Raw genomic sequence first — 18781 nt, 5'->3', positions numbered from 1 at the left:
CTCATTCTTGAAAAAAATGCATTAGAGCTGTGTGCATGAGCACATTGTAATGTAGGCTGTGAACGGGTTTGGGCTGTATAAAGCTGTCAATCAAAATGTACCTGTCGGACTCGGGACCTATCGGGTATAACTGCTGTTCCGCGGGAGCCGGCCAGATTTCTTACGGTGTAGGAGTAAATTTCTGAATAAATCGCGGGAGAGATTGTGTGTGTGTGTGTGTGTGTGTGTGTAAAAGGGAGAGAGAGAGAGAGAGAGAGAGAGAGGTGCTGTGCGTCGCTTTGCTCTTCTCTCTCTCTCTCTCTCTCTCTCTCTCTCTCTCTCTCTCTCTCTCTCTCTCTCTCTCTCTCTCTCTCTCTCTCTCTCTCTGACCGCGAGCCTAAGGTCGCATAGAATGTATTCAGTTTCTGAATGGTTTAGGCTTAAGCCAACAGTTTGGTGACGCTGTTTGAGCCTTACGTCATATTTTTTTTTATTACGCCGGTAATACCGGATACCGGGGTAAAATATGGAGGCGGTTTGACGGTATCAAAATTTGGATACCGCCCAAGCCTAGTGTCCATCCATGTTGCTGTGAAGACATGTGCATCTGCCTTTATGCTTCTCTCCTGACTTTGAAAATATGATTAGCTGAATCGTAGAAAAGCTAAATTAAAATTGCGTGTAGGGTCGAATCGAGATCACAATGTTTTTCTGATCAATGGTGCAGCCCTAGTAGCTAATGAAATCAGGGAAATTTCTCGTACATTCGTTTGAAGAGGTCTCCTGAAAAATATCAGTTTGATATAAAATACCTTACCCCTATGCTTACAAGCAAAAATAAATAAATAAATTGGGACACTACCCTTCACATGAACGCAGATGCAGAGGTATTGGGGTTAGGGAAAGAGCTAAGAGGTAGAATTGAACGAATGCAGCTTTTCTGACAAACTACACATGAAAAAGGGCCTTCGATTTATCCCCCAAACCTATCAGCTTCAACATGCTGGGCCCAATACTAAGATTGGTCAGCTGATAAATTACAAGCTTGATGTAATAGTTTCCCTTACCATTACTGCTTTATTATTACAGCTGTAAATGTATTTATTTAATTCTAAAATATAATAAAATTTCTCAACAAGTAGATAATTGCATTTTAACAATACAACATTTTATATTACTGTCATACTGATGACAATATTTTTGACATCCATAAAAATCTAATTTATTTTACAATTTTTAGATTTTCTCCATAAATTATGCAGTTCAGCCTACAGAGAAAGGCTGTGGTCTGTAGGTGGTGTTTGAGCTCATGTGTAATTAGCATGGCTCTGGCATGCTGAAAAACGACTAGCTTAACAAAAGCAAAAATACACAAATTATTCCCACTAGCATGAGTTGCAATCAAGGCTTAAACATGTTATTAGCTCTGCCTCTTATTTCCAGACTATCTTCATCAAAAAAAAAATCTAGGTCATGGATGCTTCATCCAATTCTTGTTTCTTGGTATCACAGCAAAAGAGCGGTTGGTATTTTGCTAAACTTCTAGTACAAATAAATAGATTATAACAAAAAAAAAAAAACAGTAAAGCAAAGACAAGGTTACATAAACTTAAACAAGTGAGAAGACAGAGGGAGAAACAATATCTGAGCCATAACGCATTTCATTCACAGTGCTTTCACAGACTGTTACCATGGACAAAAACATCATAAATCTAAATTCCAGCAGCTGCTCAATTCAATGAGAAGCAGCATCACTGAGAAGAGCCAGAGAACTGAGGAGGCCAAGGTTACAGTCAGGTTCAAATGCCAGCTAAAGAGTCAGGTCTGGTAACACTCCAATGCACACAGTACGCTGCTAGTTATCACCTACACGATCTCCTGCAGTAAAAGCATGCTTCTGTTTTCTGGCACAACAGTAGGGCTACAAGCTTTCACAGATATCCTACTAATTACATTATGTAAAAATATTAACAGTGGTTACGGCAATCATTGCATTTCACACAAGCTACTTCCTGTGTGATTAACATCAGCATGACTGACACACAGAGAGGAAAAAAGAAAGTGTAAAGCAAACAGGAAGTTTATTGAAAGTGCACAATAAAGGCATCATGCTGCTTGTGTGCAATATAGTATGTCTGGTTCAATGCCAAATTCCTGTCACACTTCTGCCTGAGCACAATTGACCCGTGCTTGAACAATTTCAGAAAGTAATCAAGTATTAGGGCTTGGAATTTACAGGGAGAATTAGATGTTAAAGCAAGGACCTATATGAAGGTCATTTATCTTTGTCAATAATATTGGAGCACTGTGAATAGACAAATCATATCAGGCTATTAAATTGTTATGCATTACTTAAATCTCAGATGCAATTTGCTGATAAAAGTATACAGTATGAAAGAAATACATGTTTGTTAGAGCTCATTTACTAAGGAGTCACATTTTTATTATTTCCCCACTGAAAAAGAGGAAAGAAAATAATCTTTCAAACAGAACAACTGAACAATAATAGTTTTACAACAATTTAAAATAAAAAGTCTAAGCCACCCAATGCAAATAAACGTGAGTAAAAAAACAAACAGAAAAAAATCGACATAAAAAAATGAAGCATGTATTTTGAAAATAGAGCCCAATTGCACATCCAATTGTAGTGTTTGCATAAAATTCTACTTTAAATACAAATGTGACTTTAAGCACATTAAATGCAACTAATAATGCTTTAAACACCTATGTTAAAAATAAAACCACAAAATATGAAAGAAATAATGTACTTCACCATAACATATATTAAAAGTCTGATATCATAGTTCCAGAAGAGTGTCAAACAAAACAAAAAACATTAAAAACATATTAAAATCTAATGGTACAAGTTAATTCAAAATAAATAAATGTACAAAATAATTAAACAATTAACTTATATTTCTTATATTACATTATTAGTGTTTCTAAAACTTAATTGGTTTTAAATTGCGGCAAATGTAACCTAAAGGTAGGGCTGGGCAGTAAATCGATTTTATTGATTAACTTGAGTGTGAAGCGTACCTCGATTTTTTTGAGTGAAATTTTTTATTTTTTTTCCCCTTAATACGTGATGCTCTACTCTGGGCTCCCATCCGCTTGCTAAGTGTGACGTCACGCGAAGCGGCTTCCGGGTCCAAGCGCTCAATTCAACTGAATGGGGAGACTCATGAAATGGTAATAATAAACGTTTACAAAGCGATTTAATGCTTTCGAAAATCACGATCGCAATATATATGTCCATGCCAAATATCCAATGACCAGAAAGTGATTAATTTTTTTATAAATTGTAAAATTTTTGGTATTTGTTATGCAGCAACCCCAGAAATTGTTGTGTACACTATGACTTTTTATAAAATTAACTTTAATGTGTGATAGGAATAAAACGTTATCATAAACGAATGATTTCTCCACTCAAATGAATGGCAGCTTGGACCCGGAAACAGTATACATACGTCACAAACACGTCACCACTTAACAAGCGGATAGTTCTCCCTGCATTGCCATAGAAATGCATAAACAACATGCAGCGAGCAGAAGAGAACTATAAGAAATGTTGCGCTCTTTGAAATTAAACTTAATTATAAACAACACAGACGCACAACCATACCAGGCAAATAAACCCTGGCATAATTCAGGGCTCGCAGTCGTCACGCATTCAGCGCAAAACTGCATGCTATGGGACGATAACCGTTTTCAAGTTATACTGCGGTTTGGAAAAGTCAAGGTTTTAAGATAGTATATGTAAGATTTTTTTGTACCGTTTTTGGTTTGTTTTTTAGGACAACAATATCTCCAGCAGAAAAGCTAGCTGTTTTAAATCATAAAGAAATCGTTTTTTTGAAAGTAATATAAACAGCAGAAGTCAATGACTCATTTGAATTATTACCCTGAGGTTTATGGTTCCAAAATATTTTAAATGCTTCACAAAATAAAATTTACTGTGTTGAAAGAGGAAAAAGCTTTAGATTTTTACCCAGAGATTTAAAAAGATTTTTTTCACAATACCGTGAAACCGTGATATTTTTTATTTTTATGCAATCAGAATTTTATACCGACCCATGCCTACTGCACCTTCTATTTCTCACAGTGCGAAGTATGGATACAACAGTTAATGAATAAGATGTGCATATAAATGTAATGCACATACTAATAATAATAATGTATAGATATATAAAATGTAAATATCTATAACTGTTACCGATCTAGAGTTGTAATCCAATGTCGCCTTTTCCGAATAAATTATGTGACCCAGCCGCAAAGACGTTCATTACTGTATATATAAAGACTGACAAAACTCACTCAGTGCATTAGACTAATCTACCAGATGCAGCGACCCCACGCAATTAAGTGAAGTTTATTTCTAAACAAATTTCGACAGGATCACGTGCTTTTGTTTGTTAACAGCTGTTCCAGCATTAGCTTATGACCATTGACCAATTATCCTATCAGACGATTTCTAACTCACTATAAATAACCAGAGTTTTCTCATCTTAATATCTTCGTCTTGAAGAACAGAGTGATTGTTTGAGAGCCACACGGGAAGAAGGAACCGTACTTAGCACAAAATGAAAATGAAAACTGAAAGTAGATCGGGAAATCACACTTGACATGAGCTGCTGACCGTGAGCAGTTATCACAGAGAGGGTGCGCGCGCGTGCTCTACTCAATGATAGACGCGCACGTCTACTTTAGTGAACAGAACCTGCATATGTTGCGAGTAACGGGTAATACAGTTGTATATAATATTCTGTTTGTGGCACAGAGTGATCGTTTGGGAGCCGCCCGAAGTATGAACAAGCACTTACCAGTCAAAATGAAACTGAAATTGTGCACTTCATTTAAATGATTATATCACATTTTAGAGTTATGATTACGACAAGCATTTGATATGTTTTTTCTTTCATAGCGAACCCACAGTTGTGCATGAAAATAAATGTTTACAATGTCAGTATAACTACTCTAGCCTATATATTGTTGAACATAATCTGATAATGGCAAATGTCTGATTTTACCAGTGAATAAAATTGTCTAATATGAAAGATTGCAAGCATATATCTCAAACATAATAATTCAACATTAGAATTATTATAAGTAGAATAGAATTATTTATAGAAACCAGTAGACCTACACATAATATTATTATCAATGTTGTGCCATATGTTGGTTTTTACCATACCTTTATTTTACATCTACAGAATCGTGAGAAAATCGTGATCTTTATTTTAGGCAAAAAAAAATTGCGATTCTCATTTTAGCCAGAATCGTGCAGCTCTAACTGAAAGCATGCACAACATTTAAATAATTCTATAGCATTATAGAGTTATGATTAGGCTATGACAAGCATTTAATATGCTTTTTTCTTTCTTAGCGAACACAAAGTGTTGTGCATGAGAATAAACAGTAGACCTACATATTGATATAGTTTTTTTACCATATGTTCGAGAAATAATAATAATAGCCCATATATATTAACCTTTATTTTACATCAACAGAATCATGAGAAAATCGTGATCTTTATTTTAAGAAGAAAAAAAATTGCGATTCTCATTTTAGCCAGAATCGTGCATCTCTACCCACTGGCCTAATGTGAGTAATTTACAGGTATATGAACTGATAGAAAACAAAATAAAAATGAATAAATCTCTGAATGCATGTTTTTTTTTTTCAAACAGATATAATCGCCCAGCCCCACCTAATAAGAATCAGCAAAAACACACAAAGATCCAATAAACCTTATTTTAAATTCTCCCAATAACCACTGATACAATGCATTGCTAATATGCTGTAATGACAACAATATACTGGTTTAATCATGTAATCAGCTTTGAGAGCTTAAACGATGAGTCGACTAATCCAACCATGCTTAGAAAACCCTGGACAGCTAAAACAACGCAGGGTGCATCCTGTTTTTGCTTCTACACATGCACTGCATAGAACAGACAAACGACCTCTGTGGATTAACAAGTGATTTTACACATGCCTTGTTGCCAGCTGGATGAGGCGACGGAGGCCTTTTGGACGACACACAATGCATTTACACACTGCCAAAAGGCTACACATTCAGCACAACCCCATGCACTCCCATTCGCTATCTTTTGCATGTTCTGCCACCATGCTTGCTCGCCATGGCATGAGAAGATTCTCAACAAAGTCTGAAAAAGAAAAATTACTCAGAGCGACTAATCAATTAGCTCCTCAGCACAGCAGACTTTAAAAAAGAATGCAGCACATGTTCAGTCTAAGGCAACCTGATTTAGGGGCTGTTCACACAACATTTTCAGTCCAAAACAGGTAATTTTTATCAGTTTTGCTTATATGACAATGGCATAACGCTGCCATTGTGTCTGTTTAAAAACGAAAATGTGAGAAAACAATGACATCATGCGTGTGCATAGTATGCATTTACTGGATATACGAAGTGTGGACTTACTTTTACAGCCAACAATGTGACCCATCATACACTGTAAAAAATAAATCTGTAAAATTTACAGTGAAAAACCGGCAGCTGTGGTTGTCAGTACTTTACCATTAAAAACACTGTAAAAATTACAAAGTAATTTTTCATTTTCATGGTAAACTACCGTATTTCATTAATTTATAGAGGTAATACGTCTGTATTTTGAATGACCAACATCTACACATCTTTTGTTACACAGTTAGACACGTTAGCAGATCCATATGCAGGAGGTGATGAGGAAGTAACATAATGAACCAAAGCTCATCACAAGCAACTTTTCCCTTAAGCAGAAAAATGGATTCATATCTAGAAGGTGCTTAGTGTCATTCACACAGCTACTAAACACCAGTATGGTAATACGCATAAAATTAAAGTCATGAAATAAACATTGTTTATCAACATTAAATGTAACATAAATCTCTAATGTACATAATTTCTGGGAATTCTGGGAAAGTCAGTTTACGGTTATTTGCCGTATATATTAAGGAAACATATCGTTAACCAGGTTACGGATTTTGACTGTAGCATTTTTACAGTTGAAATCACGGCCATTTTTTACAGTGTACACACGCAGCAGATTCTACACACACACCAGTGCCGAGCTATCCATAGCACATAATCACTTCTTTACCTGTACTGTTTTCTAACTAGATGATGGCAACTACTGCAAATAGCAAATACTGGCCTGACATAAGTATTTATACATGTGTTTTTGGCCATTTTTACAGACATGAAATGCAGATCTTATTAAAAACAATGTGTAAAGATAGCCTTAAACCCTGATCACACCAACGCACTGGAATTGAGAGCCGCACCTTTTGAATAGTTTACTAATGGCTGTGAGCATTTTGCATGTTGCTTATGCACCCTGTGCACCTCGATTTTAACCACCTGGGGCCGGTTGCACCAGCAGTGCGCAAGTTAAAACGTAGCCCAGTTGTGACTTAAAGGGGCACCAAGTTACAATTTACACATTACTAAATATTTTTGTGTTGCACCACCGAACTTAGTTTAACCGTAACGCTACGTTCCACCTAAATATTTACAGCAACTTCCTGATTACTGAATAACGAATGAAAAGATATGACCATGAAATTAGTTTACATTGAGGAGCTCGCGATCATATTGAAGAATCATCTCGCACTACTCACAGCCTTAGTTTCCTCCCAAATCTCGCATTTGTTTTGGTTTGTGAAAAGAGTTAAACTTTCTATCAAGGAGTATTTTCTGTTAATTGTAATTAAAACGAGAATTTCTTCATGACTTTTTCTTCCAGCTGTTTTCTCTATCATGTGGAGGATTATAAAAAAAAAACAAGTATGTTTTGATTACTTCATGTGTATTTTGCGTGCATTCACGGCTCGCGATCCAGATGTGTGCATCGTCTGTTATTAATGCCTGCCTGTAATTTAAATTACTATAAAAACTTAATTTGTCATTTAAATTTCATAGGACAGTTATATCTAGATGCATTAGTTGCAGAATTTTCAAGCAGGTTAACGATTTAATTGCTTTTTATTGGATATTACATCATTCAATGCGACTACAAATGACTTTACGGGGAGCTTACGACCTAACTACGGTTTGCCCTAAAAACATGAGGTGCAACCTAGTGCTGCACGATTAGTCATATTGCAATCGCGATGTCAGCCTATGCGATTACATTACAGTAAAACTTGCGATTATATTAAATAAACAAAAGCGAAAGTAGTGCATGGGCAGCGCGTATGGAGAGCAGAAGTAGCACGCAGGCGTTTGCCTTTCACACTAGCTGCGTCTGCAGCACGCAGCTCTTCAACTAATAATGACTTCCCACAGCTAGAGCTGTGCGATTTGGGGCAAATATTTATTTGACAGATATTGCGATTTCAATTTGATTTGCGATTTAATTTTGTAGTCAATCTTTAGCTCAATAATCTGTATTGTAGATTGGGTTGGGTTTATGGTTGGGGTGGGGGAAGTCATTAAAAATACAATTTATTAGGTAGCAGATAGCATAAAAAATACTTTATACATCTATTGATTTTATGTTACTGCAGGTTGGGTTTAGGGTTGGGGTGGGGATAGACGTTAATAAAATACAATAAATGAAAAATGCTATAAATTATATAAATAATTCTCGTTAAGTTCCGGCCGCAACTGTATCCAATCTAGCAATGAGCCTAATCCAGCTGTGTTTAACTGCGATGTAAGTTCTAGGATGAGACTGGGTTGTTACACTTTTCTGGAATTATGGCAGGTCATGGACAACTAGGAGTTGTGAGGAGGTCCATACTTCCTGCTGACTTTTCCTCCGCTCTTTGTTTACTTCCATGTGTTGTGCACATGACTATCCCTGCTCATTAATTCTGACCGGTCAAAATGCAATTAAGGAAATCGGTCTAACCAATGACTGATGTGGATGTTGTCACGTGACAAGAGCATTCAGAGCAGTCGATCTGATGCGAAACGAAACCAAGACGGCTGAAAATGCTCCAATGCATAATTTTTACCTTTGGTCCAAACCAAAGAAAACATACGTTAGCTGTGAAAGTGGCCATACAACCATAATATTATCAGTGTTCAAACGCAGACTGATCTATGCAAGGACAACAAACAGCTTAAAAGCAGAAGAGATCAGAAAGTCGTTGCAGGCAGTTTGCATAGGTAATAATATTACCGTAAGAGGAAGTACTTGTCCACAGAAACTTCACTATTATCAATCTCCAGGTGCTTATGTGCTTTTCTAGCCACAATGAAAACTTTGTCAGGATGGAAGACTGGTCAAACTGCCCTGAAACAAGATCCCTGTCATTTCAAAAGATATCGTGCAAAGCCATACCCAGAGGCTGAACCCGTACACTGAGCACCGCAGCTGTCGCCATTCGTCTGGCAGCAGGCAGCATTTCACAATTGATCTGGGAAAACAATAATAAATCTCCAAATTCTCTGAATGTCCAAAGAAGCACAAAAACTGAAACACTAAAGCAACTGGAAGAGAAGAGTAGCTCAGCAGCAACTTGTCAGACTGACTTTAAATCATGGGGGTGTCCTAACTGGCGCTCCATCAATCCCTGTACAGGATCCAATGGGTGGGATTAGACTTTCCCAGCTCTCCTGAGTGTCAGTAAAGAAGCAGCTGCTGTGGTCTAGTGTTGACAATAACAACCTGGAGCTTCTCTTCGCCAACTAAGCACTTTGAAAAAAGGCTTTATCCTCAAAAATGCAATTGTATAGGGCTACATTTTAAGCTTAATTGCATTTGGTGCATGACTGGAATGCTAGTATCTTAGTATTTTATCCAGCAACAGAAGAACATGGAAACTATGCAAAAAATGTTTACAGAACAGTCGTCTCAACTCAAATGATCTTTCATATGGGGCAAGGTTAAAGCACAGTTCTCTCAAAAATGAAGTTTTTACAATAATTTATGCAAAAACATCCAAGATGCTGGTTACTTTATTTTTCTTTAATAAAAAAATGTAAAAATGTTCTTGATACATAAAATGCAAGCCATTTATATAACCAGCACATTGGGAGTCAAAAAACATAAAGAGGGAAAAAAAATAATAATACCCACAACTGCTGACAAAACAGCGCAAGATTCGTGGTGCATAATCATAAATGCATTGGAGCAAACTCTCATGAGTTAACACGGTTTGGTTACAATTTTTGTTTTATAGTTTTATATATTCAGAATAAGCAAAAGTACAGTTCAGATGGATAATACAACACTGAACACTAGGGATAGGAGGATAACCGGATTCAAGGTTTACCACAGTTTGAAAAAAAGTCAAGGTTTTGAAACCGCAAACATTTTTTATACCGTTCCTAAGGTGCATTTTTTATGACTATTTCATTAGGTTCTTTAGGGCAACAGTATTTACAGCAAAAGGACCGTCCAAATTTAAAAGCTACTGGCCAGCTTCACAATTCGGGAACTGTTTTAAAAACAAGTCACTTACACCAACATACAAGCATGAAGCATGCTGTAGACCTGAACAGTGCAGTGGCTTTACTTTATATACAAAAAAAAAAAAAGCTATGCAAAATAATCTTAAAATAAAACATATTGTGCTCAATGGGGAAAAAGTTGTTTTTATAACCATACATTTTAAAAGAACGTATTTTAGAGCAGTAATCACAATACTGTGAAACCATAAAACCTTGATTTTTTTATCTAAGGTTATCATACTGTCAGAATTTTATACCGGCCCATGCCTACTGAACACACACTTCATCCCTCAGCAGTGTAAACAAGAAGCATCAGTTCATGAGCAAGTTTGCATCTGTCTGCATCATGTGACAGGAAGCTTGCACTGCAGACTATCGTGAGCATGCTAAAGACCACTTACTGAGGCATTAAAGATAATTGCCATTTTACATTATTAGAAAACGTGATAATAGCTACAATATTTTAAAAAACTAAACAAAAAAAAATTTTTAGAGAAAAGATTTTTAGAAAAGATTAGAAAACATCACAACTGATATTGAAAATGAACAGTCATGGTTTACTGTTAAATAAAACAAAACAGACACTTTAACAATGTAAATATTACCACCACTTCGATTCACTAGTGTAGTTATATCAACCTGAAATCATCAAGAACAATCAGATAAACAAAAACACCTGAAAAAGAGTCAAGTTACTTCTTTGTTAATTGTTATCTACTGACTTTCTTATCATGGTTTGATTGTTGGTCATACAATATTTCAGAATCCATGCTAAAATGTTACAGATTTCTGTAAAAACTCTGCTTGGTCTCTTTCAGAGGGTGTGCTAAATCACCAACTTATCGCAAAAGCACTGTGAGCTAATATATATGCAGTATTTCAATACATTGCCAAGCCCTAATAGTAATATTGTTATAAATAATGTTCAGTTTTTCGCTTAAAGAGACCTCAATGTATCATTAGGAGCAATGGGTATTAATTCTGTTTTGCCTGTATGGTTTTTTTTTCACTCAGTGGCAATAAAAGTAGCACATTCTGATACACCAAAAAGCACAGATTCAGCTATAAATATATTTTAAATTTAATTAAAGAAAACAAATGTCACCTGTGTAATTTTGGGATGAACTATTCATTTTAAAGCTGGTATATTTCTGGTATATTGACTCTTGAGTCAAGTGTAACGTTACGAGGATTAAACCTTCGAGCAATGTCAGCAGTGTATATCCTTGACATACCACATGTATTAAGTCGTCATCACGCAGAGATATAACGTAAACGATATTCAAATTTCTCATTTCAATTTAAAACCAGATACAAACGTATTTGTGCTGCAGATCAACCGTTGGCAGTTAAACACCGTTACAGGCACGAGACTCACTGCCAAATGACAACTTCATTTACGTTTAACAGCCAGCGGGTGGGCTTTACTAAAACACCAGTAACGTTACGCTCTTAACCCAAACATATTCAAAACACATTTTGTGTATAAACATAAATTATCTGTACAGCTTTAATGTTCTTTAAATTCTCGTGATAATCGCTGTCGCAGTTAACAGCCACAAAAATCAATCACTGAACTCTACTAACGTTAGCGCCTTCCTCTTCGATACAGCCTAGTTCTGACTAACGTTAAGGGTTAAATAAAAAATATACCTGCTCTGTGAAACCTAAAACATATAACCAAATAAGATCCTTATGAGAACAGCAGAATAAAAACTCAAACATCGATGTTGCAGTGAAGTCGCACTTCCTGCGGCTCTGGGAATATTGAGGCGTTTGACAAGAGAGCGCCACTCTTCCAAATAATATAAACTGAGGAATTTGCAACAATTCATGTTTTATTCTTCAACGTAACATTAAGGATGCAGACACGTACAAGTAGTCTTGTTGTACTTACCAATAATTTCCGCAAATAACGTTTTTACAGAGATTTCTCTTCTGTCAACTCCAGCGACTCGGACAGCTCCACCTTCTACTTCACTAGTTTAGTTGCAGTCAACTCAGTGCACTGGAAAACACACACAACCGCGTGAACACCGCGACAGGCGCCCAATTCAAAATGGCCACCCGAGGAGTCAGCTTTTCATAATAAAAGTCGAGTTAAAAGGCGTTTATTTATTTATTATTTTCTTTTGTGCATCCTTTTGAACGTTTTGTCTTCTGCATTTTATTTTATATTATCTGATTTATGCTAAAGAACTCAAATAACACAATTATATTACTTTCTTTGATTGAACTTCTAAATATTTCATCCAAAGAAAACAATCTTACATTAGTTGTAAAATATATTTATACTAGGGACTTTTAGGGATACTACAGGGATATTTTTGTATCAGGACAATATTTCCACACACATTAAACCGCAATATTTTTCGCAGTGCCATTTAACCATTAGCATTTTAACCATTTTTGTTTACAAGCTTCCCTTTTGGCGAGGCATCTAAAATGTAAATATATATTTTTAAAATTCATAATAATGAAAAAAAACTTAAATTATAAACAGAACAAAAGGTATTCGATCATTTAGCTGACTTTATCAGTGGGGATTTCAGATGTTCTAAGCAGACAGAGGCATCTAGTGGACAATAACATTAATGCAGGCATACAAAATTAATAATCATGTAAAAATCAACAGCAAGTTTGTTTGTCTGTCAACATACATTGATGACAATAATGATTCAGGCAATTGACTGCAGGTGATTACAATGCAAACACTTTTGGATGACAAGTTTTTAAAATTATATTTTAATATTAGCTATTATTTTAAATAGTAACTAATTTGCATAATTTGAATCTGTACATAAGACATGAACATAAAAACAGTTTAATTTTTTACAAACAAAAGTTTTTAAAGAGTAGATTTTGAGAATCTTTTTAATAAAAGTCTTTTGCACAATAAATATTATACATAATCAGGCATATTGCATATGAACATAACCCTCTGTGATAATCTTCAGTATACAGATTTGAAGTAAACTGAAGTGCTCCTGAAATGGTGATTTATGAATCGGTGTAAATAAAAAAGTACATACTGTAAATAAAAATTACGAACTGAATCTACTGATAAATATCGATAAATACTTTAAAACTGTAGTTTGTATGTTTTTCCTTAAGAGTAAAAAAAAAAAAAACATTCAAAATCTCACAACTAAAAGGTGTATGAAAAAATGCCTGCACTGTCTCACCATTAAGACATGATAATAACTCAACTCTAAACTAAACAATCATTCATGTTGCAATCACAACATGATCCAGCAGATGTCCCAACTCTTCATTTGATTCTTCACATGTCTGTCTCCTTCATGGTTGTCCTTCAAAAAGAGTCACAGCTGGAACAAAAGAATTCATTATAAAAATGTCATTTTGTTGTGTAATTTTCAGTTCATCCTTGGTTAAATTAAAAATACGAGCCCAATAAATTATACGAGAGTGCACATAGGCTTACTTGGTGTGCTTCTATGAGATCTCTGTGATGCACGGAACCCCTCTTTACTCAGTCTAGGCACTGGAGGCCTCACAGGACCAGGACGTATCCCTGCATTCCACTGGGACGTCTGGGAAATTCTCTTTATGGAGTCCTTGTCAGCCGGAAGTGCTTCCAAATTCCGTGCTGCCCATTTCGGCCTGTTATGGCTTGGCTTTCCCGCTGTACTGAGATCCAGGGATAAAAACATCTGTGGAAAAAATATATACAAATGTTTTCCATATACAGCTATGGGGAAAAATGATACAAAATTCTCTGTTTGTCTGCATTTATTAGGTATGTGATTGAGTGAAATGTTAACATTTACCTGAGATCGGATCAAATTTATTCCAAATTTCCAATAAAAATCTTGTCATTTAGAGCATTTGACTTTTTGGTCATTGTTTTATTATTGAAAATCACTGTTATTCCACCAAATAGTGATGTCTAAACTAGACTGTGCTGTCCAGAAATGAATATACACAGATCTACACATGCTTGTATACATTTTTACATAGCGACATATGCAGTATGAGGTCAATTTTCTTCCCTCAGCAACACAGTGTTCTCTTTTTTTCTCTGAGGCACCATATTTCCATGATATTCTACATGTAGTCTGTTCAGTATGCGTGATGCCTCTTGGTTATGTCGTCTCTGGAGAATTATTTGCATTCTGCTGTGGCTGCTGCGTGATTTCTATGCGAATCAACAGTGCAGTCACACAACAGTTGTATTGGCTTACCAATGATTTGGCCTTGCGCAGCTTGTATGTTGAGTGAGATGGTGCTTTAATAGTATCTTCTTGCCTTGTCTTTAAGAGCCTGTAGAGATAAAGACAAATTATTTTTTGTTGGGATTAGGCATGGGACGATAACTGATTTCAAGTATACAGCGGTTTAGAAAAGTCAAGGTTTTAAAACCGTCAAAATTTTCTGCTATACCGTTCCTAGGCATGTGTAAGATTTTTTATTTACATTTTTTTAGGATAAAAGTACATACAGCAGAAAAGATATCCAAAGATGCTGTTTTAAATAGTAAAAAAAAATCTGTTTTTGAAACAAATGAAGACAGCAGAAGTCAATTATTCATTAAGCTTGACATGTTTAATGTTCCAAAATAATTTAAATGTTTCTCAAAATAAGATATGTTGTGTTTAAAAGGGAAAAAAGTTTTCCCAGACATTTAAAACTAAATATTTTAGAGCAGTAATCACAATACCGTGATACCTTGATATTTTTATCCAAGGTTATCATACCATCAGTATCTTATACCGGCCGATGCCTAGTTGGCAGTTAAGCTAACAATTTTTAATAGCTTTACAGATCATAAAATGCACAACAATAATGAAGCAAATCTGTTAAATGAGTCACATATAGTTTTTGTGGTTTTATTTTTTATTACTTCTTCCCTAAAAGTACATATCATGTGTATAATTAACAGTATGGAGTTGATAATAACACACAAAATAACATTTTAAACATTGGAATATAGTTTAAAATAGCTTCAAAAATGTTTTATGCTTAAGAAACATTTATTATTGTTATTATTATTATTATTATTATTATTATTATTATTATTAATGTTAAAAAAAAGTTTTACTGCTTAATTTACTGTTTACATTTTTAAATTACTGGAAATTCTTTTAGTATTCTTTGATAAATAGGCAGAAGATAAGATAACAAGATCAAAGCCTTTACTGTTAACTTTAATCGGTTTATTGTAATCTAATGCTGGATAAAAATATTAAATTACTTTAAAATTATCTTATAAGAAACAGCAGTCTACCTGCATATGTGCGAAACCAAACAGGTCATAATGAGGCACATTCACTTACGCTTTTCTTGCATGTTCACCCGAGTGGAGATTATCCAGATAGTTAAAGCGTATGGTGTCAGTAGGATGCCTGTCTGAGTCTCTCCATGGAGGAAGACCTTTGGCTGATTTCCCCAAGTCATTCCCATTTTTACTCCTCCCATGCAGACCCAAAAGATCCCTGTGACCGGTCAGAGGAAGTGACCCTTCTGTCTCACTGCCAATGACTTTCACATCAGGGACAATGAACTCTTCCTTCACAGGCACCTGCAATACATGAGAGAACACCCGAATGACATTTATTCCCGCATTTCCTCATGCAGAGTTCTCCAAAATCTCTTACCTTAGGCCTGCTAATGTGAAGCTCTTGTACTGTCTCTATGTATTGCCTCTTCCATACGCCTTGCTCAAATGGTGTCGGAGTAAAGGTTATGCACCAGCCGAGTTTCAGACATTTAGGCATCCACAGCTGGTCAAGCTCCACCAGGTTTTTCCAATGCCAGCTCACCTGCAAGCAAAATATCACTATAATCAGAGAATGCACTAATGTCATGGAAACAGTAACATTTCACAGTTCAGGGTCATTGTATTTTATTTATTTTAAGAAAATTATGACTTTTGTTTAACACAGATATATTCGGTTGCAAATAAATGTCCTTGTTTCCAAATCTATATTACTCCCATCATATCTCCAGAATTACATTCATAAAAAACCTGTCCTTAGCTATGGCCTTCAATTACAGAATATGGGGAAAAAGGCTTTTAAATACGCAGCACCTTTTGCATGGAATAAACTACAAAGTGGTCGTTTAAAGAATTGATTTTACTAAATGCTTTTTTTTAAAAAGTATAAATGATTTAGAAATTGAAACACAGGCTTATAGATGTTTTGAATAGTTTGTTTGTCAATGCGTGATTCATGTTAACTGTTAATAGCTTTTTGTTTGTTATCTGTTAGACCCATGTGACACGTATACTGCCTAATCTTGGCCAGGATGCTCTTGTAAAAGAGATTTTTAATCTGGTAAAATCCTGGTAACAGACAACCTGGTAAAATCCTGGTAAAATAAAGATTATAATAATAATAATAATAATAATAATAATAATAATAATAATAATAAGAAGAAGAAGAAGAAGAAGAAGAAGAAGAAGAAGAAGAAGAAGAAGAAGAAGAAGAAGAAGAAGATGCTTTTCTTTTGAGCTTATTTATTTATTATTGAATTTGACAAAACAAAATCCATCAGTTCCTATAGAAACATAATTTTTAACTGTGACAATAATCTTAAATGTTACTTGGGCATCAAATCAGCACATTAGAATTACTGTACTGTTACTGTGGCTGTTGAAGATTTAGCTTATATATTTGCCATAAATGTATTTAAATAGTAAACTGATTTTTTTTTCAAATATTTTAATACAATATTTTAATATAATGTTAATAAATGCATCATAAATGCATCATTTTTCTCCAAAACATTAATAAAACTTAAATGCCAGATTTTTAAAAACTTTAATGAATATGATATGCAAATATTATGTATAGTGTTTACGCCTTTTTTATTAATAGCATTACAATATAAACAGAATGTCAATTATGTGGTTTTATTTCTGTAGTTGATTTATAAATGCTGTTTTTTGAGCTTTCTATTTATCAAACAAAACAAGTCCATCAGTTCCTACAGAAACATCATTTTTAACAGACTATAATCTTAAATGTTACTTGAGCAACAAAACTTAAATGTTACAGAATATTTAGCTAATATATTTGCCAAAGATTTACTCAAATAGAAAACAGATATTTGAAAAAAAATATATATGGAGACAATATTTTAATATAGTGTTAATAAATGCATCATAATCATAATAGACAATATATCAAAAAACATTTACAAAACTTAAATGCCAGATTTTTTTTAACATTAGTGTATAAAGTATGCACATATTATGCATAGTGCTTATGCTGTTTTTTATCAGTAGCATTAAAATTTGAATATAATGCCAATAATGTGGTTTTATTTTTGTGGTAGATTTATAAATGTTGTTCTTTTGAGCTGTTTATTTATTAAATAAAACAAAAGTTCATCAGTTTGTGGTCAGTAAAAATCCCAGGATGCCCTTCAAAAAAAGAGTAGGGCAAATTTGCCCACTGGCCTCTGTCCATCATGGCCTCAACACAAGATATACTCCGCCCATACATGTATCTAAAAAAGAATTTAATATTGTTTGTAAGGCCATCTCCTTTGAACTTAGTATAATTTTTAGAAATAATAATAATACATTAATTTTTGTTTGTTCCTCTAGTCCTGATTCAGATTTTGGATCTATTTGTTTCTCCACTAAAAAAAATCATAAAATCAGATCTTTATTTTTAGACCTTGTCATTTCAAATCCTTCTTCTATTTCTTATTGGAACAACCTCTTTGATGATATTAAATGGTCGTATATTTGGTTACTCCCCTAGAATTTTTTTTTTTTAACAAATAAAATTAAAGAAATATCTTAAAAAATTATACACAGATTTTATCCAGTTAAACAATTTTTACAAAACTTCAAAAATGACATTAACATGTCTTGCACTTTCTATAAGTTTTCTATTTCATAATTTCTATTTCTTCTTCTGAATCTATTGCTCACTTGTTTTGGGAATGTCCCTTTGTTAAATCTTTGTGGTCTGATGTATATTCTTTAATTGTCCAAAAGGTTTGTGGTGATTTTTCTTTAATTTCATTTAATTTTTCTGTTGTTTTGGGGTTTTATATTTAAGAAAAACAATTCCTTAAATCAACTTTTTGCATCAACCTCATCTTATTTATTGGAAAGTTTTTTTTTTTTTACACAAATGCAAATATACTCAATGTAAGCCAATTTTTTTTTTACTTTTTAGAGAATTGGAACTGTATTTAAAAACCATCACAGACTCTCACAACAAGAAAGCAATTAAAACATAAAACATGTGCTTTATTTAATATTCTGCATTCATTTGTTTTATTTTGTCATGTGTTCTTATTTTTTTGTTTCTTTTTTTCCTCTCTCTTTCTCTGTTTTTCTTTTGCTTTACATTTTTTTAATTTATTTTAAAATTGTTACATTTGTCTTGTTGCAAAAAAATGTAATATTTG

The 18781-nt window shown here is 34.2% G+C and overlaps 2 protein-coding genes across 15 annotated transcripts in view; both read right to left on the bottom strand.

Moving 5' to 3' along the window:
* Nucleotides 1–12476, bottom strand: part of fam49a (family with sequence similarity 49 member A) — a 41578-nt gene extending 29102 nt beyond the window's left edge. For 10 of the 12 annotated variants that reach the window (XM_073932209.1, XM_073932206.1, XM_073932212.1 and 7 more), the window contains exon 1: nt 12285–12384. The gene's annotated coding sequence lies outside the window, so the exon portion shown is untranslated. 12 annotated transcript variants of the gene reach the window in all.
* Nucleotides 12477–13243: 767 nt separating this feature from the next.
* Nucleotides 13244–18781, bottom strand: part of fbxo16 (F-box protein 16) — a 47319-nt gene continuing 41781 nt past the window's right edge. For all 3 annotated transcript variants that reach the window (XM_073932459.1, XM_068215440.2, NM_001017680.2), the window contains 5 exon segments: nt 16006–16170; nt 15685–15929; nt 14593–14671; nt 13833–14061; nt 13244–13716 (listed from right to left, as the gene is read on the bottom strand). In XM_073932459.1, coding sequence (XP_073788560.1) covers nt 13688–13716; nt 13833–14061; nt 14593–14671; nt 15685–15929; nt 16006–16170 — 747 coding nt within the window. In that variant the 3' untranslated portion in view covers nt 13244–13687.

This window comes from Danio rerio, chromosome 20 (assembly GCF_049306965.1).
Source record: "Danio rerio strain Tuebingen ecotype United States chromosome 20, GRCz12tu, whole genome shotgun sequence".
NCBI classification, from domain to species: Eukaryota; Metazoa; Chordata; class Actinopteri; order Cypriniformes; family Danionidae; genus Danio; species Danio rerio.
The sequence above is the reverse complement of the archived record's forward strand: the minus strand, read 5'-3'. Positions and strand labels throughout refer to the sequence as shown.